The 25,591-nt window shown below is 42.6% G+C and overlaps 1 protein-coding gene across 3 annotated transcripts; it reads left to right on the forward strand.

Moving 5' to 3' along the window:
- The first annotated feature begins 33 nt into the window (after positions 1–33).
- On the forward strand, positions 34–25,581 carry PUS10 (pseudouridine synthase 10). 3 transcript variants are annotated; one of them, XM_032103769.1, is made up of 18 exons: positions 34–137; positions 1,766–1,902; positions 2,884–3,150; positions 4,428–4,514; positions 8,662–8,696; positions 9,140–9,251; positions 10,862–10,923; positions 13,412–13,457; positions 15,635–15,699; positions 16,125–16,210; positions 18,384–18,509; positions 19,324–19,380; positions 20,297–20,373; positions 20,467–20,522; positions 20,650–20,767; positions 21,887–22,029; positions 22,583–22,682; positions 22,932–25,581. In XM_032103769.1, the coding sequence occupies exons 2-18, from the start codon at positions 1,777–1,779 to the stop codon at positions 22,968–22,970; spliced, it is 1,602 nt and encodes a 533-aa protein (XP_031959660.1). In that variant the 5' UTR covers positions 34–137; positions 1,766–1,776; the 3' UTR covers positions 22,971–25,581. The 3 variants fall into 3 exon arrangements, with proteins under 3 accessions (XP_031959660.1, XP_031959659.1, XP_031959658.1); XM_032103768.1 differs by having other exon boundaries at positions 22,583–25,581; XM_032103767.1 differs by lacking the exon at positions 22,932–25,581 and having other exon boundaries at positions 21,887–22,741.
- The last annotated feature ends 10 nt before the right edge of the window (positions 25,582–25,591 follow it).

Below are 25,591 nucleotides of genomic sequence, written 5' to 3' on the forward strand. Positions count from 1 at the left end.
CAGGCACCGCGCGGGAGCGCCGAGCTATTCCACCAGCCGCCCTTGCGGGCACGGCGCCCCGCCGCGCCGGCTGAGCGATGCGCTCTGCCGCCCTGCCGAGCGAGCCTGTGCCGGCTCCGTGGGCCGCCGAGCGAGGGGTGAGCGGGACCGGGAATCGGGAATGGGAGTGGGAATGGGAGTGGGAGTAGGAAAGGGAGGGGGACTGGGAATGGGAATGGAGCGGGAACGGCACCCGCCTCCGGCCTGCGGGGGGCCGGCCCTGTGCTGAGCGGGCCCCGTTCCTCCGCGCCCCTGCGGCTCGGCCCGCGGTGTGGGGGCAATGGGCCGCCCCGTCAGACAGGGGCTGCCGAGCCCCCGCAGTCCTGAGGCTCGGGCCGGAACGGAGTCCTGAGCTCCCCCTCACTCACACAGGAGGGGTGCTGAGCTCAGCCCTGAGGTGCTGGGCCCCAGCGGGGCCCCTGATTCCTTCCCCCACATTGCCACAAAATGTCACGAATGTTGTTGCCACATTTGCCCTTAAGCGTCACCCACTGCCAGTATTTCAGTCTCATGAAGGTGAATTGAGGTTACAGTTACCTAAAAGCGTGTTTGTGTTTGCTCTTTCCTCTTGAAAAGCAGCTTTGAAGTTTTCCAGGTAGCCCTTGGTTTTACAGCTTACCATAAAGCATCCAAACCCAGGACAAACGAAATTCATGGAAGTAAGAACTTTTCCCGTGCTGTAGAGGTTTTCCACGGCTGCAGTATTTCTGTGCAGGGTAATCCTGAGCAGGATTGGATATTGCAGGTGTAACAGACTGTGGCTGGCATGGAAAACGTGGATGTATCCCATCTCTTGGGACACAAGAACTAGGAGAGTATCAAACGTTGCTTGCAGGAGCTAAGCCCAAACCAAAATCAGGTGGTTCATTAGTCTGTAGGTATTGTGGAATTCCTTGCTGAATTTATTCCCTCTTTGGGTGATAATAGACTCATTAAACCTTTGGTCTGAACAATTGTGGTTATCCTTACATGCCTTCTGACATTTCCTAGGTATCCAGTAAGGGTGCGCGCCTCACCGGGAATCTCTCCTCTTCCAAAAAAAAAATGCTGAGTTCTATCCCATCACAAAATTTCAACCAAAAAAAAATTCAGTCTGTCCTAAAGTTCTGGGCAGAGAGAATGACAGGAAACCAAATCAGCCATGATATTTTTTTTTGGGGGGGGGGGAACCATTATGAGATTTCTCACAAAAACAGGAGTTCTTTATTGAGAGGGGAAATAAATCTTTAAGCAATTGGAGGGGATTGTGTGACAGAAGGGGATGGCTTGAGGCTCTTTTTTTTTTTCCCCTATGATTTTAACACACTGTTTCTTTAGTCGTTGCAATTTTAGGAGGAATTTCCCTTTTAAATTTGCCTCAATATGTCTTAGCTCCACCCTCCTTCATTCAGTAAAGATTAGCATGTCACGTACTTTATCCAAGATAAAACTGGGCAAAAGCTCTGCATTCCCTTGTCAGAACTCGAGTTCAGGTTTTCTAGGAAAATCCTAGGAAGTACAGGAGATTTTCCCCCAGTCAGTGGTCTTTTTGGGTTGGTGTTCCACTTTTCTTGTGCCTGTGACTTAAAACAAACATGTATCCTAAATTTTCTGTAGAGGACAAAAAAAATTCCAGTTACTCTAAACGTGGTGCAGTCAAGTCTAAGCTGAGTCTTTTTATTATTGAATTGCTGAACTGTGTTTATTCTAAGCTTCTTTCTTTTTACTTTTCTGTGTTGAATTTTAGATTTACCCAGCATGTCTTCACTAACAGAGAAGGACAGACCAATTGTTCAGCTGTTACTCAACGCTGGCACTTGCCCGCGATGTATTTTGAGGTTTTGCTGCGTGGGATCACAGATGCTTTATAGACATCCACACAAGGTTTGTCCTTCATTGTGTTCTTGGGCTCTTTGCCTGAGAGGAAAAGGAGTTATGAAAAACTGTGCTTTTTGCTTGGATGGAAAGGAAATTTACATTAAATTGCAGAATTGGTAGGAGGATGCCACTGAAGAATTGAGAGCACTGGGTAAGGATAAATCAGAGAAACACGGTGTTATCAGACATCCTTTTTAGCTTGCTCTGATCCCCTGTCTCTGTGCTTGTGTCTGCTGGTGTCTGTCTTGATTGTTTCACCTTTGTTCAAGTTTAGACTCTCCAGAATTAATTTTTAACATCTTTCTTCCCTATCCTTTTCCGTTTTTTATCAATTATTTGAGGAGTGTTTGTTCATTTTGCCCTTTTTTGTTCTTTTGCATCTCTACCTGATTTTCCTCTGAGTTGCAACAACACAGTAACTGCTGTCTTCCTTACTGAAAACCTTTTAATGAACCCTTCTTCCTGAGCTATGTCCTGTCTCTCATCCTTCCAGGAATCAGAGACATGGAGGTAATCCTTAATTTTTGAAGGCTTCTCTCCCGACACAAAGTTCTTACTCTGTGTGTTTCATTTCACACCCACCTGTGTCTGCTCCCTTTTCTTTTTATTATAGTGGCCAACTCTCTTCCTGGGCTAGTGGAGTTGGAGGAATCCAATTCTAACATAATCTAAATGACAAGAAAGCACTAAATGTCTCTTTTCATTGAATAATGATGGGGCAAAGATAAATGTGTTTGTGCAAGTCTGGAAAATGTTTTTGTTCTTGGATGATAAACGAGTTGTTCAGCAATATTTTCTCTGGAAATTTCTATTTTGAGAGAAATGCAGCTTGGAGCTGTTGAATTGTGTCTTAAAGATGTCTTTGGGTATAAATTCCAAGTTGTTAATTCCATATACTGAGCCTCAACTGGAATAGTACTGCCTTATGGAATTGTGTTTGTTAAAGAGGAGAAAACAACCACAGTGCGATTGCTCTGTTTGTGTTAGGATTTGATGAAGGATTTACAGGAATTTCTGAAAAACAATCGGGAAAAAGAAGACACAGTCTCTTGGGATGTGGCTGACCCCCCTTGTAAGAGAATCAGACTCGAAGACAGGGAGGAAGGTGCCGATGATGTGAACCACAACGGAGCCATCCCGCAGATTCCTGAGGCTGGCGATGGGAACGCCGCAGTGGAGAGCTCGGCTGCGAAGGTTTGCAACGTGTGTTTGGGAATTCTCCAGGAGTTCTGCGAGGCTGACTTTGTTAAAAAGGTACATTCTTAGCCTTTTGAGCTACTTTTTTGGAGCTTGTGTATGTTGGGGCCTACGGGATAGAGCTGCTGACTGAAAACATTGTGCAGTTTTTTTGGTTTTTTTTCCAAAGGGATGTTTTCTCTTTCTTTTGAAAGAAAGAGACCAAAAAACAAACCAAAACATTTGCCTATTTGGGATATTTGGAATGTAGATGGCAGCATTCTACTCCGTCCTGCTCCTGGGCAGTGTTTGCACACCTGTGCAGCTGGGAAGTTGCATCTGTGGTGGGACTGAATTTTGCCCAGACTTTGCATAGAGGCACTTTTTAAAAAATAGCAGTGCAGGTGCAGTGGAATGACTGCAGGGAGCACACTTTCCTAAGAAAAGGACTAACAGATATGTGGTTACATGAATTTAGGAGATGGCCTGAGGTTCAGCTGCTTTCAAGGGAAACCTCAGTGGAACAGGCAACCTCTCTTCACTTTTTTATGTGACAGGAAAATGAGGAGTCATCAAGTGCTGTTCTCTGAACTACCTGTTTCTAATACAGCATGAACCCATCTTTAGGAAGTACCACAGGGGAAGAAAATGTTTTGGTGGTACAACAGGTTGTGGATAACAGAGAAAATGTGAGTTAGGAGAGAATGTGGGCACGGAGTGTTGCCAACACCGTCTCTGAGCAATCAAATTGCTCATGTGACAAACTGAAATATCAGCTAGAAAACTCACACTGGCATCTGAGATGTTTAACAGGGTTTTGATTGAAAAGGATTTCGTTTAATAGCAGGAATGTGTCAAAAATGGGACTAGACAGAAAGCATAGTATGTAGTTTCTGTTGTTGCAGAACATAATTGTATCTTTTTTGTTTCCGTTGGCAGAATATGTATCTTTTTACAGAATCCACTGCTAGTGTTTGTTTCAGAGTTACTCTCTTCTGTAGCAATGGAAAATCTGACAGCACTTGTTAAGGCACCACAAAACCTAAATATTTGATACATAAATTTCCTTATCTGAGATGCTGATTTCACCTAAAATTTCAATATACAATTGGCCCTGGCCTTAGAATAGTGAATTTGGTTGTTTCATAGCACTAAGGATACAGTTTGTTAGTAAATTTTTTTAACAGGACAAAAAAGCTTATATTTCAATAAGTTGTTAGTGATTACTCTGGTTTGTATTTTGGGCATCTCTCTGAATGTATGTTAGCATGCATGAATTCACAGTGATTATGTAGAATAGAGATTATCAAGTTTATAAAATTATAAAGATTAATATTAAGCTCCTTCTCTTACAGGTGTGCCAAAAAGTTAATTCTGCTGACTACCAGTTCACGAGTTTTGTATTTTCTGTGTCACTACCCCCACAGCTGTCTGTTAGGGAGGTAAGTAACTTAAATAATTAAATACATATTTAAGAAAGTAACTGTGGTGTCCACGAGCTGGAGGTGGTTTAATTTTTAATTGTTACTGGCTAAAAAAAACAAAAGCACATGCTGGAAGTGGAGTCTGCTCTCCCCTTCCTTGTGGGTGAGTATTATTGTAATTAATAAAGGGCCTGAGTCACTTCAGTTTTCAGTTAGCCCAGGAGTTACTTTCCATCTGAAAACCTAAAAGGAATTTGTTTAAACCCTCAGTGAATTATTCCCTTTGGTGTGAGGATCTTCTTGGAGACACAGCTGGTGCCTTTCCAGGGAGAAATGAAAACTGGTAGTGCAGAATGCAAAGGAAGGAATTTGAGAATGAACTCTTGAGGTGTTCAGCATTTTACGTGACGGGAAAAGACACTCAGTTGTGAGATATTTTGCAATCTTCCCCTGCTTTCTGATATAAAATGATGCAAAAGTACTGTTCTAAAAGTGATGCAAAAGTGGTGTTTTAAAGAGCACCATGTAAATCGGTGCAATAGATGCCTGCTGCGGTTAAGATGTGGTGGAAGCTTCAGTGAACATGGCAGAAAGAAGCATAGGTGGTGTTAGATTTGTATGTAAAGCTGTGTTGAGGCCTCCTCTGCTCCCACACAGTTTGTTAAGTAATCTACTGCACGTGCAGTGGTGATTTGTGCTGTTAGTTATGGCATCCTGGGCAAATGCCACTCTCACAGCTGACAAATACTCTGCTCCTAAGTCGTCTGGAGCATAAGATTCTCTGCTTCCCATCCTAAATCGAGCATCATTGGTGTGTTTGCTTTGTTCTTTCTGGCTGGGTGAACTGCCCTGATTCCCATTTTGGTTTTTGATGCCTCTAAAAAGTGAGGTGTGTCATAAAGCACTTTCAGGCTAGGTGAGTATTGGGATGCCTGTGGTGCTCTGGGAAACACCAAACGTAGGTCAGACTTCACCAAGTTTTACTCCAGCTTTAAGCCGGGTGTAAGCTGAGGTGTTCAAAGAGCACCGGGTGTTTGCAGGAAGCCTCGGTAGAGGGTGGTGTTGTGTTGCAGTTCAGGCGAGGGATGTCCTCACTGCCTGGGCCTTGCGTTCCAGCAAAGCAGCACTGCTGGGCACAGCCAAGGGAGTAAGAGCTGTGCTGTGCGCCCACGAATCAATAGATGGAGTGAAATGAGAGAGTAGGAAACTCCAAAACCGGATCTGTTCCCTTTGGAAGCAGTTTTGGTTTGACTGGGAGAAGGTTTGGATTAAGAAGTTCCTGCTGTCCTTTCTATTCCTTGCCTTCAGCCTTGCCAAGTGCTAAAGCAGCTGTTTGCTCTGACTGCAGGGGTGAAAAGGGGTGATGGTGGAGGAAGAACTTTAAAAATCACAGGGGTTTATTTACCTCCTATCCCTTTATCGCTTAAAACAAATAATTGGTGAGAACCTGTTTTACAGCCACAGAAAGGCAGCAATATAATATGTAAAAATGTCTGAAAATATCAAAATCAGATATCAGAATATCTCAAAATGCTTTGTGCTGAAAAGAGGTCATTTGTTAAATTCTGCTTTTAATTCTTTGACCTGCTCTGTACAAGAACATGTGTAATCCTATCATCAAAGGACACCCAAAGGCAGCCTCTCCCACTGCCCTCGGGTGTGACACACAGGTTTTCTCCATCATCTTTTTAACAAAAAAATCAGAAACTGCCTTTCAGTATTACCTTCAACTCATTTAATTATGGCAGTTGTCATCCTGCCAAGTCTAAAATGTACGAGGGGAGCTGGAGAAGAGCGGGACATAAAATCTACATTTGCATAGTATTTGTATCTGTGATGCAAGGAAGCAATTGCCTCCTTCCACAAGTAGGAGATTTGATTGAAATAAATCATAAATACGGGAGTCCCAGGTTTATGTCAGACAACTCTATTAGAATATGAAGTGAGTCGTGCCCTTCAGAAGGGTGACTGTTGGCTCTGTCTGTGGTCTCAGTTGTGATCCATCATCCTGGTGCTTGCTACAAGGACATTGATGCAAATAACATCTGTAGTCATTACTCCCTGTAGGGGCTGCCTGTGCCTCATCCTGGAATTCCCCATCTCCAAGCTCTTTTCTCAAACCACGCTGTGGCTGGGATTGCACATGGTATTTCAACTGTTGCCACTAAGCTCCCTCAGACAGCACCAGAATAATATCCTGCAGCTTGTAATCAATACAGCACCTGAGCTGCTGTATTCCAGAGATGTGTTTGCTGCTAAGCACTGCCCTGCAGGCTTCAGCTCTGTAATGAGCAGTCTTCATTTTCAACCCACTTTGCAAACATGAAGTAATTACGAAGTAGAGGGATCTGATCCCCTGCTCCACGTACAGCTGGGAGAGAGTGGAGGGGTTTGGCTGGCTTGGTGGTTGAATGCGATTTGGAATTTGGGATCTTTTGGCCTCTGTGCTTGCAGTACCCTCATCTATTGTTTCCCCTTAATTGAAGGGGAAAAGTGATTTCTTTAATTCTCTTTCAGCTTGGAAATCAAGAGAGAGAGGAGATGAAATTTGACCTGTGGTCTCATTTTAGCATAGCTGCTCCCGTGCAGAAGTTTTGCCTATTTTGTAGTTTTATCCCCAGAAAACAGGGAAGAGGAGTGAGATTAGCCACCCCACTGAGCCCCAACCCTGCATGTGCTCTAAATCAAGGCATGGGAGAGGTTTCTTTGTAAATTGGCATTTGTCAAATGCAGATTCCTAGGCCCAGTTCTGTGGTTGTCATATCCTCTAGTTCAGAGCTACGTTCAAGGAATTTCAATTGAAGCTATTTTTATTTATGATTTTATCTGGGTTATTATGCAAACAGGATTACGAGATACTTCAAGTAAAGCAGCCTTACTCATACTGTCTACAAATGCAGGATAATGAATCATGGTGGATCTGAGCAAACAGCATTTCATCACTACAACTGCATTTGTTTCATTCAGCAGTGTGGGGGTTTGTGTATCATGGATCTAACAAAGTTCGTGTCCTCTCTCCACCATCCCTCTTCCCTCTTAATTTCTAGCACTGTTTTTAGGGTTCCCTCATTCTTTTAGATGGATTAATGGAAGGCTAATAGACTTGTTTTTTTGATTGAGCTCCTTATCAGCATGGAAAAGGGATCTACGATGTGGTTCCTTCTGATATCCATGTGATCCTGGCCCTGCTTCCTGAAGTTTGAGACCTGTTCTCAAACCTAATCCTTATAATTATTTCCTTGACAAGGGAGAGTAATTCTTGCAGCAGTGTTTGGGGGAGGTTATGCTTTAAGCGCTGTATATGAAGAATGAAAGACAGGGAAGGGATTTAAAAGTCTGCAGCCTACAGACTGAAAACTGTTTCACTGTGGCTGTTTCAAATCAAACAACTTGATTTTTGGAATTATCTTCAGTGAGGATGGTGACACAGGCTGAACTAGTTAAGTGGTTTCCTGCCAGTCCTAATGTATTTTGTAGTTGTTGTTAGTAGAGAACTGAAAATGTTGTTGTGCTTCATTGTAGGAAGTTTTGAGGGGAGTTTTTCTCTTTGTACTAATTGTTAGTGAACTCAAGCATTTGTACTAAAAGCTCCCTCTGATTTCTAGAATTATTCCTCCTGTTCCTCACGTTTTCCATATTTAGCCTATTCTCCTAAACTAAGTGGTGTGCTTCAAATAAGGGGGTAATTCTGGGATTACCATAAGAGCAAGTATATTTTTAATTTCTTTCTTTTTTATAATGGATGATAGTTGAATTTGGGGTTTTATTAATGTATGTAAATCAGCTTTCATATACCATTCATTTAGACACTTTTTTTAAAATTTCTCTGTATGGAAGACAACTAATGACTTAAGAGTCTTTTTGTAGATACAGTATTGATAGCAAGTTCCAAACAGTTTAATGAAACCTCTTTTGTTTTTTTTAAAGCCAGATAGGATTTGAGGTGAAGGGCAAAGTGATGTCTTAGAAATAAAAACAAACACCAATTCCATCTTTCCACTTCTGAAGCAAAAACTAAATTCCTGATACTTCCTTTTAGTCATGAGTTTTTAAAACACTTCTCCTTTTGCAAAGAGTCTCTCAGATTGTTGGGAGTTCTGAGCCTTAATTTCAGTTGCTTTTGTTTTTTGCTCTCTTTTCCCTGGGCATGGCTGGTGACCGGCAGCGTGCTGCTTGGCTGGGGGTGAAGCAGGAGATGAGGTGAGTAATGGCTTTTGCTGTCTGTCTGACAAGACCTCTTCATACAAACACCATTTGTCTACATAAATGTTGATTTTATAGCCCAGTTTACCTGATGCTTACAAAGAATAAGGTGGCAGCTGGGTTTTGTGTGTTTGGTTTTTTCTTTTTTCCCTGGTTGGACCTTACTTGGGGTTCCTTATCTCTTTTGCTCTGTAAGTTCCCAAACAAGTGGTTTGAAATGCATCTCTCTCTTTCTCAGCTTTTCTCTGGGCAGGCTCTGTAAAGACTTTGGCAACTTTTGATCTCCCAGCAAGCTCTGGCATCAGTTTCCTCAGTGCACAGAAAAAAAAATGCATCTGTTTTACTTGGCAGTCGTTACTTAAGTTCCTCTTGAAATACTGTATGTCATGTATCTATTTTTGACAGACCCCTGTGCAAGTTATTATTTCTTTGTGATTCAGAAATCTGGGCCTTCCCTTGGCAAAGGATGACATTGTTCAGCTGAAAGAAGCTTATAAGTGGATTATTCATCCCCAGTTGTCAGAAGAGTTGGGTGTTCCTGCTGATGGAAAGGTCTTGTATAAATAACAGAACGCCTTTTTCTTTGGTTTTTTTATTCTTTTTTCATATGTGTTTGTGTGTGTATATTTGTACACTTACACACATGGTGGGGAAATAAAAATCTATCCTGTTTTCCTTATTAAGAGAGAAACAAGCTGAGTGGCTCCTAAATTCACTGTAGGAAATTGGGGGGGGAAATTCTTTTAACCAGAGATCTCCAAGTGTGCGTCCTGAGGGGCCCAATCTTCATTTTTGTACACACAGATCATTGCATCTTCTGAAACCACCACAGCCTTGTGCTAAATCTCTTGTGCTGCCATTCTCCTTCTGTTAATGAGACTTTTCCAGTTGTCTCCTGTTCCGGGATCCCTGTTTTGCAGAGGCTGAAGAATGCTCACACATTCCTTCCTTGCTCTCCTGTCAGTGCCAACACTTGCTACTGCTCTGGGAGCTCAGTTGTTCAGGTTCTGTGGGTAAAATATATTTCTGAAATGAACTGAAAGAAAAGAGACTGGTCCCTGTTCACTTTAATGAGCACTAGAAATCGGCTTGTTGGGACCTGCAACACCCCTAAGTAGGCAACAGAAATGTTTTTTTCAAGCTGTTTTCAACTTGAAGATTCTGACTAATATCCTTAAAATCTTTCTGAAAGGCGTTGACTGAACATGGCCATCAAGTGTTGCCAAACTCAGAAGCACCTTGAATCATCTTGAATGTAAAATTTCTGCAGTTGTGGCTGTCTGTAGTTTTTACTTGTCACCAGCCATAGCACTGACCCCAGGAGTAGATTCACTGAGTCTTTATGTTGATTTGTCAGCTTCCACAATAATTACAGGCTGTGTTTTCCCAGGAGTGCTAATTGAAAGCATCCCTTTTTTCTTAGTGAAGAAAAAACCCACTCAGTTACTCTGAAGATGATGCAGGAAGAAACAAACTTCTTACATAGCAACTTAGTAAAAGCTCTACACCACTTAGGCACTGAGCCACTCCAGACATCCCTGTACCATAAAAGTTGTTTTTCTCGTGCCCTTTATCTACAAGGCACTTGAATATTAGCCAATCTTTTCAACAGCCCTCCTGAGATGTTCTGGTGTCTGAGTAACACAAGTAATGAGTGTTGTTTGCCCAAGGCCAGAGAGGGAATTGGGGGTAGAATTGAGATTACGCTGGAGGTCCTGGGCTACTGTCAATCCATGAGGATGTGTTGCCTTTCTTTGCCCCAAGGCCATGCAGGCACTGCAAAGGAAGCCCCTGACAAAATTTTACAGTGGTGACTACAGCAGGGTTTTTATCTGTATTGCACTGCCAGGAGGGCTCTGGGGTTTAGTGACCGTAATAGGCTTTGAGCCTTGGCTGCCTCTGCCCTGGCCCTGCACAGGATGGGACCAGTGCAGGTCACTCATGGCTGTGAAGTGCTCTCACATCATCTCTGGTGACTTCAGAAAGGCAAGTGCTGCTCTGGCACACCTTTTAATGTCTTGAAACATAAATAAATGGGTTACTGTCTCTGTTGCCTCTACTGTTTTCCTGAAACTACAATGTGGGTACTTGAGAATATCCTGCGTGGTTGTTTAAAAAACTATTACCACCCTCTTGTTATTTTTTCTTTCTTTTTAATTTAGAGTTTGTTTGAAGTTAGCGTGGTCTTTGCTCACCCAGAAACAGACGAGGAGTGCCATTTCCTGTAAGTTTTTCTACAAGTAACAAAAGATCTTTATCTAAATGTTGTGCAATATTGTTGGTTTGGATTTGTTACAGAGGACAATATGCCATGTTTATAAACTAGAATGTGGCCTGCATCTAGATTTCCTCATATCCATATAAAGTTGCAGAGCTTGAAGTTACACCAATTCTGCTCTTTGATGCCAATAAAAAAATATCATCCAGAATTCTGATTTGAGCTGGAAGGAGAGCATTCAGATGAGTTGTTCATTTTCAGCCCTTCTCAAAGTCATTCCCTGGATCATTTTTAAAAATTCAAACCATGTAACTGCAGGTGGGGAATCTTTTGAGGTTATACATAGGTTTTCCTCCTCTTGTAAGACACATGGACAGGAGGGAGGGCTTAGAAGTGAGTTAATCCAACGTAGCTGGTTGATGAAAACAAACAGAACTTCCCTGGCCACTACACACAGCCTCTGGCCTGGCCCAGTAGGGCACCTGCTGTACACAAAGAAGCAAAACAGTTCTGTGAATTTAGCTGCCATTTGATCTGATTTCTCAAAATCTAGCTGTAGTATATTCTGGATAATTAGGGTCACTCTTCCTGTTTGTTGGTGCTTCCTGGAAAACTTAAAGTTTCACTCAGTTAATTTTCACCTACTGCAAGCTCTTAGCACAGAAAGAGGCTCAGCAGAGACATCTCTGCTGAACAGCGAATTCACTTCTTGAGGCTGGAGATTTGTCTTGCAGCCTTTATTTATTTCCTGATTTCTCTTCTGGCAATTTGTGATCTTTGAGTGCTCAATCCACCACCTTCTTGGTTTTCCACAACTGCATCTTTAGTTTGTCTTGAGGTGGGGGATGAGGGAATGGAAGCTTGGGAAGGAGCAGGTATTAGGAACAACGATAATCAGTGTTTGCTGAACATCTTTCCTTTCCAGCTTCTTCAAGGCTGGGCAAAAGAGGGAGAAAATTGTAGGGGGCCAAACTACAGTTCTCAATAATGGTACCTTCAATCCTGTAAGAACTGAAGTGTTTCTGGATCCTTCACCCTTTTCTTCTCATTTATTTAATTTTACTTCCTTCATCTGAAACCTATTCCCTGGTATTTTCAGCTCATCCTTCCATCCTTTTTCTGGCATTTCAGGAATATTGATGTGGAACATGCTATGGTGCCAGTGCTAGTGCTCCAACCAGAGCAGTTGTAGAGGTGGAAGCTGTAAAGAAGTTCCATTCCACATTCCAATTACTCAGGTTTATTCCATGTGACCTGACAATATCCCTTTATTTGCCTTCTCTTTGTAGCACACTTAAACAGCAATTAAGGTTTGAGAGGCTTTCTGAAGTAACAGCACCTTACCTAATTTAATTACGCGGTGGTTCCTGAGGTGCCAAGGCATTCTGCTTGTGTGAGTGGCTGGCTCTGGGCACATTCTGAGGCAGTGCTTTGGTTTTGATGTGAATATGATAAATTTGGCAATTGTCACAGGAATAGTGACAGTCATGGATTTTATGGAAGCAAAGTAGGACTTTGTCTCAACCTGGAGAATTTTTGGATTGGATTTCCAAGCATGGCATCTGCAGTTTCTCTCCTGTTCTTACACAGTTGTGTGGAGGTAGCTGTGCTGAAATGACCCAAGATTGGATTGGCTCTTGTCAATTCACATTTGGAGATATTTAAGGGTAAGGTGATACTGAAATTCTGGAAGAGGGAGTTTGCGCTGCTTTGTGTCGCAGACTGGCCAGGGAAGTTGTTTGTATAGAAACTGCAAAACCTGCTTCCTTAGAGTCTGAAAATAGATACAGAGGTGTTGAAAAGCATCAGCAAGAAGTGATAAATTGGGTTGGAGGTCAGAAATATCTCTGACTGCATACACAGAAATCCAGAAATCGTCTCTGACTGCATACATAGAAATCCACTAATAGGAAGAGCAACTTCCTCTACACTACTCAGAAAAAATGTTTCACTGACTTGGCTTTCACTTTTGTGAAACAGCCAGTAGTTTCCTTTTGAACAGGCAAAGCACAAGTGGTGTGAACACCTGGGGCTACTTTTTCAGTAGGAAATTGAATTTTCCTCTCCAGAAGGGACAGTTTGAATCTCAGGTTTGTAGTAGGCGTTGTCTAAGAGCAGCAAGTACAGATTTCAAGGTGTCAGAAAATCTTGCCTAAAACTTAAAACATTTAACATGACCTTTATTGAGAAGGATTGGAAAGGACTGAAAGCTAAACTTGTGTGCTTTTCCAGCCCTTCTCAAAGCTGAGACACAGTGGTGTTGGTCAGAGCAGAAGAAGAGAGCTTTGTCCATGATTTCTCTGGATCAAGCAAGGCACATCTTGCACCATTTGTGGTTTAGGATAAAGGGAATTTGAATTAGCTCTGAGCTAAGCTGCGGAAGCGAGACACTGGCTGTATGGGTACAAAAACCATTCACGTGCTGTGCTTGTGAGTCTGCCTGTTTATTTCTTTCTCTGTAAGAGGAGCAGCTAATTTTCATTTCTGTGTTTAGAGCCACAGCCTGCCCAGACTGTTTCAAACCAGCAAAGAACAAACAGGTAAGATCTCCAGCACTGTATTTCTGTTCAGACATTCAGAATTTCACAGCAGTAGCTACAACTTATCTGGGTATTCAGTCAGTGCTCAATGTCTGGTTTTCCTTCATCAAAAAGCTCTCCAGTTTTCAATTGTCTGAAAATAAAGTTGTCTCCTTTATTCACTTCACAATTCTCAGCTGAGGAAAACCAAGAGCTTGGTGCTTTTCTTTAGGTCATTCATTTTCCAGGCTGTCTAAAGGCCATAATTTTCGGAATGTCCTCTGTAAATACCTCCCTTAAGATCTAGGAATTTGATTGTCATGCATTAAAAGTAGCATAAAACATGATCCTCAAGCTCTCCGTGGGTGAAGCAGTTCAGATAAGTCACATTGTGAAGATGAGACTCGGCAGCCAAAAGGGAAACGATCACTCTGTAGTTTTCATGTCCTCTGATCTGAATGAAAGCCAGGATGCATACAGGATGGTTTTATCCTCTCTGCCTCTGGAGGAGAGGGGGAAAGAAAAGGGACCTTGCCACTTGTTGCAGACCCTGAGCACACACACAACCATTGACGGAAAGGGGGACATGTGAGGATAAAAAACCAGTCGGAGGGAAACTGATACAAGTGGGACAGTTGATGTGATCAGAGGGAGAACAAGTAACTTCTGTGAGAAGCCATTGCAAGGCCTTTTATTCTTTCTGGTGAAGAGTCTGCCAACGTTTGGCAGAGGCAGAGTCTGGCCCAGGAATTCTGCTGACTCTACTCCACCTGACCAATAAACGCCACTCTTTTTTTAGCAGGGCTGTATTGTTATAACTCGCTGCTTGCTGTCCTTTAAAGGGGGGAAATCCCACATAAGGAGCTAAACCAGCAGGGCCTGGCTGTTAAAACCACATAGGCAACAAAATGTAGGGGAATCTAAAGAAAAATACCAGCTCTGAAGAGCTGTCACAGGTTTGTCCTTACAAAGAAGCTGGGCTTCAAGGGCTGTGTTAATCAGAGAAGTGGTGTAAAAACTGGCTTCTGAGGGAAAATTTCTGTGCTGTCTGTAGATAGCTATTTAAACCTGCTGCTGCTTGCAGGGCTTTCCAGCTCATCTGTTCTATGAGGAAGGGAAGTGCTATTATCTCTAATTTATGCTTAGAAGGAGAAAGAGCAGCTTTCCAGAAGACACCCTGGAACTCTGTTTAGAGCCAAGACTTGAATTGTCCCAAACAGTGACCCAGTATTTTTTTTTTTTTTAATTTTTTTCCCCAAATCCCCAGTCCAGTTTGCAAAAAAGACACCATTAAACTGGAAATTCAGCAGACAGCCATCAGGGCAGTCCCAGGGCTGGAGCCCGTGCCTGGGAGGAGAGGCTGAGGAACCTGGAATTCTCTAAGGTTCTTGGTGAAGGCTTTGGGGAGGATCCAGCTGAATCTCCTGCCAGTGCCAAAAGAGATGATCGAGAGCAGGGAGCCAGGCTGGTCTTCACAGAGCATGACTGGAAGGATGAGACACAGCAGGAATACGCTGAAATGAGAAGTTCAGAGGAGATGCAAGAAAAAACATTTTACCTTGAGGGAACTGAGAGTGGAGCAGGCTGTGGAGAGAGGGGCTGCAGGCTTGGTAGATTTCAAGACCTGACCATGCTTTGATTAGGAGCTTCATTTAGAGACCTTCTCCTGTGCTCAGCCTTCCCAGAGCAGGATTTCACCTCAGCTGTTGCAACGCTTGTTTCTCGTGTCCTAGGAACATCAATTCTCACTGGCGTTACCCCAGCAGCAGCTGGCTGTGCACAGAGCTTGGCAGTCGTGGCTCCTGCTCCTGCTGCCCTGTCATTGCTGCTTTTGCTGCAGCCTGGGAGTGGGAAGCTGCTTGCTTTCCACAGGAGGAACTGCCCAGCCCCACCGTTCAGAGCCCTTAGTTCTGAGAATCAATCAACTTTTGAACTTCAGAAACAGATTCCTACTCAACAGGCTTATTTTCAGCAGAACTACCTGCCTGCTGTCACTGGCATAAAAGCTGGGGCTTAGGTATATTTAACTCTTGAAAGTGAAGCTGGTTTAGGTTCATGTTCATGGATTTAGGATTCTGTTTTTAAACTGTTTTGCAAATTTGGACCTGGGCTCCAAGTGAGCAGTGACAAAACTGCACAGTGTAATCCTATCTTTGCTTTTCTTAGTTCTTGACTCATTTTTTAATTTCACTGTGCAGTCTGTTTTCACCAGAATGGCAGTTATAAAAGCCCTGGAGAAGATAAAGGAAGAGGATTTTCTCAAGTAAGTATATACTGAAACTATTTCTTAGTACTGTGCTTTTGTATAGAATTAGGGAGGGGAGGAAAATAGTCAGTGGGCAAGTAGTGGTAGGGTGGCTTTAAAAGAACTTTTGACTGTTTAAATTCTGTTGGTTTACTGGTTAAAACGTGTTTTCTTTCTGGCAATAGAAAATCACTCCTGATCTTTTAATTAAAAGGATTATTTTGAACTTTAGAGTTTGTAAGGTAAGCTTCCCTTTCCAAGGAATATTCTCATAGTTCCAAAATGTTAGGAGGTGAGTTTTAGGAAAACACCAAGTGCTGTTAATATGGTAAAAATCACACACGGTGGGAAGCCAAGAATTGACACTTTTTACTGCTCTGATGATGCCGCATCATGTTCTGGTACTGACAATATATTTTACACTGGTTTTACTTTCAATGCAGGCATTTTCCATGTCCTCCAAGTTCACCAAAGAAGCTCTGTGATGCTCCGGAAATTCAGTGCAATAATGGTGCAGTTTTTGTGGCTGGTAAAGCAATCCATTTATTTGCTGCTGTGTTTTGAAGAGAACTTTGTAACACTGCCCTGAGACCCAGAGGATTCTTGCTGTTTGTTAATTCCTGTAATGAAGTGTAGGGAGCAAAGAAACAAATCCAGCTCTATCCAAGAGTGGTTTGAAAGGGGAAGAAATTATATTTGACCCCTGCTGAAGATATTTTTTTTTGTCAAAAGTTAGGCATTACGGATCCCCTCAGAATAATGGTTTGGGAAAGGCACCTCTGCACCAAAAAGCTCCCAGCAGTGCTGTTCACTTCCTTGGGTTTTGATTTGGATTCAGGGGTTTTCACCATCTGGGTTTCTCTGCATATTATCCCATCCAAGACTGCAAATCTTAATGGGATTTATAGAGGTTTGGGTGAGACAGGTAGTGCAGCAACACTTGGGTGCCCCTGCGTTGAGATGATTTAACTTTTTTATCGTCTGCCTGCCAGAGTATCTGCCCTTTTTCTAATCCTTTGTATGAACAACTTATTTAAATACATGCAAACTGATTATTATTAAAAAGAGCCCAACCTGCAATTTAAATACAACATACTATGATGATAAAAATCCTGAATATAGAGAAATGGAAAATGAAAACATGCAAAAGTGAATGGCAGGGTAGCTGATGTTCAGCATATAACCATTCCTATTTTTAATTACTGGTTAGACAGCTAGATGTACATTTTCGTGAATCCAAGATATCCAGCTCCTTATAGGCCTTTCCAAACACACTGTTTTATTTTAGGGTGCTTTTTGGGATAGTTTTATCAGAATTCAACAGTATGAACAGCAAAACAGAGGGTTTGTTTTCTGCCTGTCATTTAATACTGCTCTTGTCATTTATAGTTTATATCTTGCTCCAACAAACAAAAATCCAGGGAGGTATTTAATTTTTGAAGAAGTAAGTCCAGAATAGAATTTATTGAGTACAGTGCAGATATTTTGCTTTTAATAAATGAGATGGGACCTTAATTTGTAAGCACAACATTGTCCTCTTGACCTTACCTTTGATGTTTAGTGATCACTTCCCACCCCAACTTTCTTTAAGGATTATGGGGCTGTCAAAGCAAGAAACACCTTCTGGTTTTTTAAACCTACTCTTGTTCAGATCAAAAGTTAAAATTATTAGAATGGGGAGCTGAGAAAAAAAGAAAAAGAAAAAGCAAACCTTCTTCTCCTTTTTCCATTTTATGGAAAGAGAATTTAGCAGTGTGAGGTTGCATCTGAATGATGAGTCATCCTACTTTCATTATTTGCCCCAGTGAAACTGTTACTCAGTTTCCCCATTTGTTTGTGTCGCTTTTTCTGCAGCTCAAACTGCACGGAGGAAACATTGTTCGAGATAGGAAAATATGATACGAAACTCCAAACCCCTGAGATGTCAGAGACACAGAGAAATGCACAGAGCTGAGCTACTCTGTCATTTTCTCTATGCAAAGTTTCAGGTTGAAAGTGGTTTAAGCAAGGGGTTGCTCTTTGGCCTTTATGAATTATTTCCTTACTTTGGGAATATTTTCAGTTCTTATCAAACCTGTCCATAAAAACGCTCATATTGGTCATCCACATCAGGCTTGTTCTTTGATTATAGCCTGTCACGGAGGTGCCATGAAAACGTCCCTGGGATCATCCAAGGATGCCAATCTCTTTACATAGCACCTTCTCAAGACTCCTGCCATTCCTCCTCATTTATTATTGGGACTTTTTGCTCCTTGCATGGTGTTCCTTGTAGTGAGCCAAAGCATTTTAGTGTGGGTTTCTTTTCTTAAGCCTTCAGACAATGGCAGAACTGGCTTGGAACCTGGATTATTTCAAACAGGAGGGATATACCTGGAGGCAGGACTGCAGCCACAGGCTCCGTAAGTCCATCCTAAGTGGCCATCCTGGCTACTGCCACTCTCCTGGCAAGGAGAAAGAAACTCTTCATGTTTCTTACCTCGATTCATTTATTTTCCTCAGTGTATAAAGTTCTCTGAATCCAAATCAGAAACCAAGCCACATGTGTTCCATAGTGCTGGTGTAATGCTCCTGCCATAAAAGAAGCTCGAGCCTGTCAATTTATTGTCACAAAGCTCCCATGAAAGTTAAATGTGCTGTGCAAGAGTGCAGCTTTTGCTCATGGTCATAGAATGATTAGAAATACTGTGGTTGTTTTTTTCCAGGAAGATACAACAAATATTCCAGGAATTTACCTCAGACTCCCTGGATTATTGATGGGGAGCGGAAGCTGGAGTCTTCAGTGGAAGAATTGATTTCAGAGCATCTAATGGCAGAATTCAAGGCAGACAGTAAGAATTTAGGAGATTTCCTACCACACACATTTTTCATCATTACTAGAGATTTTTTTCTTGGTAGCTACCCACTTAATATGGGAGTATAATGGAAAAAACCATGTTTCTTTATCCTCTCTTATCCTTCCAAGTCAAAGCTTGTGAACTTTATTTAGCTGCGATCTGGGACTAATTAGATCCTTTTATCGTGCTAAAGTAGCTTTTCAGTGGATCTGACGATGCAAATATGTTGGTTTCATGTAGCAGTGTTTTTACCTAACCAAACTTCTTAACCGTTGGTAATTCATGAATTACTTGTACCAAGGAGGATTTTGCCACAGGTATTTCACAATATCTGCCTGGCTTTTGACCCCTTCATGTTTCTTACCTCGATTCATTTCTTTTCCTCAGTGTATAAAGCTCCACAAGCTAAATGCTTATCCAGGGATTATCCAGATGAAATAATCACTGCCCATCATTTGTCATCTAACAGATGTGGAATTAGAGACATAGAAGGCCCAAGGAAAAACTGCATTAAATATTAGTTTGGAAAAAAACCTGCTGCTTCCCCCTCCTCTCCTCCCAATGGATATGGTTAGTCTGGTTGTGGCAGCCTCATTCAGGCCAAGGAATTGGGAGAGCTCTTCAAGAAACTTGGGAATAACAGGAACTCTCACAGTTTGTAAAGTGCAGGCTTCGGTTTATAAAGACAAATCTTTGGAGCATATTTTGCAAACAAGTTTAGAAAGAAAATATTTTGCCTTTTAAAAGTTGTAGAGAGTATTAAAAATGTAAACTTAAAGCTCACCTGCCTTGTTCAAATCTGTTATAGGCTTTAATTTTAGTTCCTCTGGAAGAGAAGATGTGGATGTAAGGACACTAGGCAATGGTAAGGCTTGGAAGACCCCTTGTGAAACACAGAGATGAAATGGGTGTGTGGAGCTCCTCTAACAGATCCTGCTGAATGCCACGTCTGTGACTAGGCATGCTTTGGAATTTTCTCTCAGAAGCAATTTAGTGAAACTTATATATTTATTCCCAAAGACCAAACAGCTTCATAAAACCAGCTTGAAACAGGAGCCCTTTTTCAGTGGCCTTGGCTGCATGGAAAGGCATAGTTAGTTACCAGTATTTTATTTTATTCACTCCCTACTTTTAAGCCCTCTATGTCAGACTGATTTCTCTCTTGTTTTCTGTTGGATCCTTCTAATTCCCTCACTGTGACTGCAGAGTGGGGGAGCTTGTTTTCTTTATGAACTTGAGTCCCTTATAAAGGTCAGCTGCTTTCCAGCGTGCTGAAGCTGCTGTAGCCAAGGGAGGAGGGAAGGAAAAAGTAAAAATGAACAATTCTGTGTTTCAGTTGCTGTCTGATTTGTAGTGTGATTCTTGGCATTGCTTGTGCTGGGGATTGTCCAGGCCCTGAGCACAGAGTTACAACTCTGGCAACAGATGTTGAGCTGAGGGAGTGGGATTTAACATCGCCGTGCACCTGGGCATTGCTGTAGGTGACAGAAAATAAGCTAATTAGCTTTTTTTCTTATTTTATTTTTTAATTAGCACAGACTTTTACAAGATGTCTTCTGGGAAGTCATAATTTGCACTTATTGCTGATACTGGGGTTTAGTAGCCAAAAAAAGGTCCCTTGTTTCTTCCCTTCCATCTGATGCTCCATCCCTCAGCCCGCCAGTCCTCTCCCTGTTTGTGTAGCAGCAGAGCGTCTTCACACCTTGCAGCCTTCCTGTGTAAACTCCAGCATTAATTTAGAACAACATGTTTTTGTGTTTTATGCCTGTGCCTGTTGCCAGGAAGGCCCTTTGCAATCGAGCTGGTGAATCCTCGCAGGATACATTTCACCGCGGAGGAGATGAAGAGGCTTCAGCAGGTAAATCACTGGCACCTCACGGAACTCGTAAAGCACGTGCTGCCTCTCCAACCCAGCAGCTCTGCTAACTGATTTCTTTTTTAAATATCACAGGCAATTAATGACTCTTCAGACAAAATACAGGTTCGAGATTTACAGCTTGTCACCAGGTCAGTGTTTGTCGTTGCTGGCGAGGGATTTCAAAGCGACACTCGGGGGGGAGTTGGGAAGTGTTCTTGCTCACAGCCTTGTATAATTATGCTGATGTTAAGTGAGTCATTAATTTCTTTTGTTTAGAGAGGCGATTGGTCGTATGAAGGAAGGTGAAGAGGAGAAGACAAAGACCTACAGTGCCTTAATATGGACAGACAAAGCAATACAGAGAGAAGACATCGCCTTTCTAGATGATATCAAGGTAGCAGGAGCTCTTGTTGCTGATTTCAATGGTACCTGTCCTGATATCCTAGGGAAGAGTTAAATACATGCACTCATGGGCCTATCTCTTGCTCTGTGCTTGGTTTTTGTGTTTGTTTTTTTTTTTTAATCAGGGTTTCTCTTGCTGTAGGGACTTCCATACCACCCTTCTTCCTTCCCCAGTCACTCCAGCAGGACAGGGGGCTGGCTGATAGCAGAGACAACAAATCTTTGTGTAATGTTCACCTCCCAGGAGACCAAATCATCAAAATCAGTGGACAGGAGAGGAGGAAACCTGGTACCTGCACCCCTTTACCTTAGATAGTGTCCTGTGTAAGTGAGAGGGGCAGAGAAGCTCTTCTGCTCTAAAGCCATTCTCCCACAGCTGCAACCATTTGGAGGTGGAAGTGTCTATGACAGAGTGCAAAGAGGCCTCAGGAAGGCTCAGCATGTGCAGGAACGAGAACTTTCTCCAGATGTTGGCCTGATGGAGAAGTGGGTTCAGTTTTTGGTGTGTTGCACCATTTCCTACAGGACTTGCCAACGAGCTCATTCACAAAATGAGGGCTTGAGCAGTTGCAGCTCAGGCAGACAACTGTTGGAAGCTCTTCCTTTAGCTTCCCTTGCTCCTGAGAAGTTGCCTTTCAACCTGCTGCATCTCCTTTGGGAAAGGGAGTTGGGAATGAACTTTTGAAAAGACTGTTCTGAGATCTAATCTCATTTAAGGCTTTTTTTCCCCTCACTTTTATTTCCAGGGGGTTGGCTGTAGTTTAGACAAAGCATTTTGTGGGTGGGATTTCTTTTTCCTAATTGCCCTGAGGCTCTGAGTGAGCTGCCAAATCCTGGAGTCATTCCAGCAAAGGTCTATGGAGATTTCAAGGTTATTCCTCTGTATTTGTGATTGCATTAGTTTGTGTTCATGTGAGATCTCCCTTGGCCTCTGAGAGGGCTGCCCTTTTTCCTTTGATAAACTTGGAAAAAACGGGTCTTGCCTTGAGATTACTCAACTACCAGAACAAAAGATAAAAAAGATGGGACTGGTTAACAACACACAATTCCTACCATCTATGCAGCGTTTGCACATTCCCTTCCTCACGTTTTTGGTTGCTTCTTGTACCAGGAGTTGAAGCTGGAGCAGAAGACCCCGCTGCGGGTGCTCCACCGGCGGCCTCTGGCTGTGCGCTGCCGGCTCATCCACACCATGAGGTCCGAGTACATCGACGAGCACCACTTCCGCCTGCACCTGAAGACTCAGGCAGGAACGTATCCTTGGTGCCCTGACACAAGGCAGGTGCCAAACAGCCTCCTGATGGGAGTGATTGGGATAATGGGAAGTTGCCTGCTCTGGTGGTTGCGGTGTTGCAAAATTCCTGCTCTCCCGCAGTGGTGTTGCTGCACAGTATTTGCTTTTAGGTCACAATTTCACACTGGAGTTTTCATAAAGTATGTGAGAGATATAAAAATTGTGCTGCTTAAAAATACACTTCAGCTTTTTCTGATTTAACTGAGAACTTTTCACCTCCAAAAAGGAGCTTTTCCACAACATTTAATGCGCTTCAGTGCACACTGGAGATCACTGCTTCTTAAAAGTTACAGTTGTGTCCTAAAGTCACCACTCATTTTGGAATGAAACAAAATAAAGGCCAGCAGTGCAGCAGGCACCAGAGGCAGAAGCCAGGAATTAGGAGCTCTCTTAAAGATAAGTATGGGCTTAAGAGGATATTAACTGAGAAATTACTTAGAAGTAAAAAAAAAAAACCCCCGCCTTTTGATTTCTTTGGTGTGGAATCCACCTCTCCTCAGCCAGTATTTCCAGCTACATTAAAGAGTTTGTGCACGGAGACTTTGGGAGAACAAAGCCCAACATTGGGTCCCTTCTGAACAGAACTGCTGACATTCTGGAGCTGGATGTAGAAGTAAGTTGTTTGCTATTTGTCTTTTCCTGGAAATTACTAAGGGAGTTGCCCTTGTGAGATGCTTTCCATGGAATTGCTCCAAGTGGATCAACATTCCTTACCACAGGACACATTTCCTACTGCTACTCTCCTTTGTAAATGCAACCCAACAGTGAGTGATGCTGTCAAGAAGTAGCAGAAGGAGTTGTGATTCTTTTGGTATCTGTAAAACACCAACTCTGCTGCTTTTTTCCCCCTCTGCTTTTCTAGTCTGTTGATGTTGACTGGCCTCCAACCCTGGCTGATTAACTTCTGGAGTTGGGATGAGGAAGCAGCAGCTCCTGGGCAGCAGCTGGAGACCAGATACTGTGCAGTGTTACAGCCTGGGTGCCAAGGGTGTCCCTGGAACATTTGGATCATGTTGATCTGGCAAAGGATACCCTTGGACCCTACTTTACACACTCTGGACCAGGTAGTGTTGGTTCAAGCTCTAGCCTTACTTTTATTTCTTCTGTACATAAAAAGGTTTTGGGAAGCCAGTGTATATAACCCTCCATCAAGCCAGATTTTATTTTAAACTCTTTATATGGGATACTACAGCATTCCTTGTGTGGATGCAGGTAGCACTGAGTTACCTGAAACCCACTCACAACCTTTTCTGAGCAGTTCATGCAGGAAATCCCAAAAGGCAGGGAGACTGCAGCCAGCAGGACAGCGCCTGGAGCAAGTCTCCCTGAGACACTGACTGCTTTACGGCCAGTGGCAGTAGAGATGAGCAAATTTCTTTCTCAAAGTACTTTTCAAAGGGAAAAAAAAAGCTTTCAGAGGAAAACTTTGCACTTAAAACCAAGGTTTTCTCATTTAAAAACATTGGGGATGCTTCCTAGAAACAAGAGTTGTGGCCTCATCAGGTCTCTTGAGGAGTAGGAATTCCCCAGTGAGTCACACTATATAAAAAGATTGGGAACTCCTGGCAGTGGTGCATGATGGGAATCTAAAGAAAAACAGGAATACCAAGAATGTCGGAGTGCAGGCAGAAACAAAAGGTGCCACAGGATGTTGGTATCGAGAGACAGATAAAAAAGCTGTGATTTAGTAGCATAATACATTTTTTCTGGTACCTCACCTTGGATGGATGCCTGGAAGAGCTGAACACAGCCCAGGAACTTGCCTGGAATAAGGAAGATGTGAGGTTTTCTTTGGTTATTTTAAATATTTCATACTAAGCACCACCTACATATTTAGGAAGTAATTTTTTATACTTGTATCATGTTAATGCATTAGGGAGGTGCTTCCCTGAAGAACAGAAGAGAGTTAAACTATCAACAAGAAACTAAGGTTTGGAATTTCAGAGCTCTTTGTGAACATCTTGGGAATAAAGAGGGGAATGTTTGCAAAGACAAACCACTGTCTGGGGACAGGGAGGATGACTGGGATGTCTTGCCTTGAATTCAGTGATGCCAGGACCTCATGCTAGAAACAGCTCCATGAGAGCTTGAGATGGAGGCTCTAAAAGTGTTAATGAATACATTTTTAAGGAGCTCCTTTAAGGCTCTGCCTGTGCTGGGCTGTCGAAACTTGTGTCTGTAACATAAGTAATTCAGAAGCTCCTGTTTCTCTAACACAAGAATTTGATTCAGACAGCAATATTATTTTTGGTTTTAATACCAAAGCTCTTATGAGCAACAGATTCCATGAGCAGTTCTCAGATAATGATCTGCAGCTAGGAAGGAAGTGTCATTAATGATGGAAAACTAAAGAAACTGAATTCAGAAAACAAAAGAGAATTTCGTATCTGTGTGATTTCTTAAAACTCAAAGTGAGATAAAATATGATTTATAAATTCCATAAGCTACAAGGGAAAAAAATGTAAACAAGACTGTGCACTCTGGACACAACAGGCATGGGAAGAGCTGTTCCAAGGGGAAATGGAGCCAAAAGGGGGAAAGGGCTGCTGCCGTAGTGCCAAGGACACATGAGGTGCTTCCCTCTGCAGCTCCTGCTGCATGTGGGGATCCCAGGCAGAATCCAGGATAAACAAGGCCATAAAGATGACCCTCAAAGTGCTGAGCCTGAGCTCTTCTCTGGACCAGGCAGAGAGCTCGTCCCAAAACTCGCAAGCTGTTTATTTTTACGGTAAATCTGAAGTATCCAAATGGGGGGGTGGAAGCTGATATGCAAATATCCCTGAGCTCTTGGGGCAGCTCCTGGGCACCGATCATGTGCAAATATGAAACTGAGAGATGCAATCTGGGGGTCTGAACTTTGCTTCCAGTCCAGTTTCTGAACCATCATGTACCAAATATTGCAGCAATAATATTCATGCTGTACTTGGGCCTTCAACCTGACTTTTAGGAGTTCTTTGAGTGCTCAAACTGGGTGTTTTGTGAGAGCAAGACTTCATCTTGTATTTCCCCAGCTGGACACCTCTAATGCCTCCCCCCTGCATTTTGGTTTTGCATCAGCTCAGCTGGGCCTGGAGAAAGCTGTACCAGCAGCACAGCTCAGCCAAAAGCATCTGTACCCTTGTCCCCTCTGCCCAAAAACTCAACAGCTCTGCCACAAAACCTGCTGAGGCAGATGAGCCCTCACGTGCCTTGAGGTTTTATAGTGGCCACCAGCAGCAGGGAGCAGAAAATACCCTAAAAAAACCCAGGATAAGCAACCAATAACTTACCTTCTCCCTCTTCCCTGCCTTTCCCATGGTGAGGGATGTCAGGAGCTGAGGAGGTTGCAGAAGCTGAGCACTTGGTATAACCAGTTTTTTTAATTACCAAACCAACTCGTTTACAAAGGAAAACAGAACTTTGAAAATATTTAATTATACAGTAAAAACAAATTGTACTATAAAGAGCTTTCTATGAAGTGAGTAAAATGTTTACATTTAATATACTTAAAACTGAGAACTTCAAAAAAAAAAGAACTGAATA

Source organism: Corvus moneduloides, chromosome 3 (assembly GCF_009650955.1).
Source record: "Corvus moneduloides isolate bCorMon1 chromosome 3, bCorMon1.pri, whole genome shotgun sequence".
In the NCBI taxonomy this organism is placed as follows: Eukaryota; Metazoa; Chordata; class Aves; order Passeriformes; family Corvidae; genus Corvus; species Corvus moneduloides.

What these genes read in the sequence shown, in the direction of transcription:
- PUS10 (XM_032103767.1), top strand. Translation starts at nt 1,777, where the DNA reads ATGTCTTCACTAACAGAGAAGGACAGACCAATTGTTCAGCTGTTACTC. An exon ending in CACAGCTGTCTGTTAGGGAG is followed by an intron (nt 4,515 to 8,661) that starts GTAAGTAACTTA and finishes GGTGACCGGCAG; the next exon opens with CGTGCTGCTTGGCTGGGGGT. An exon ending in AACCAGCAAAGAACAAACAG is followed by an intron (nt 13,458 to 15,634) that starts GTAAGATCTCCA and finishes TTCACTGTGCAG; the next exon opens with TCTGTTTTCACCAGAATGGC.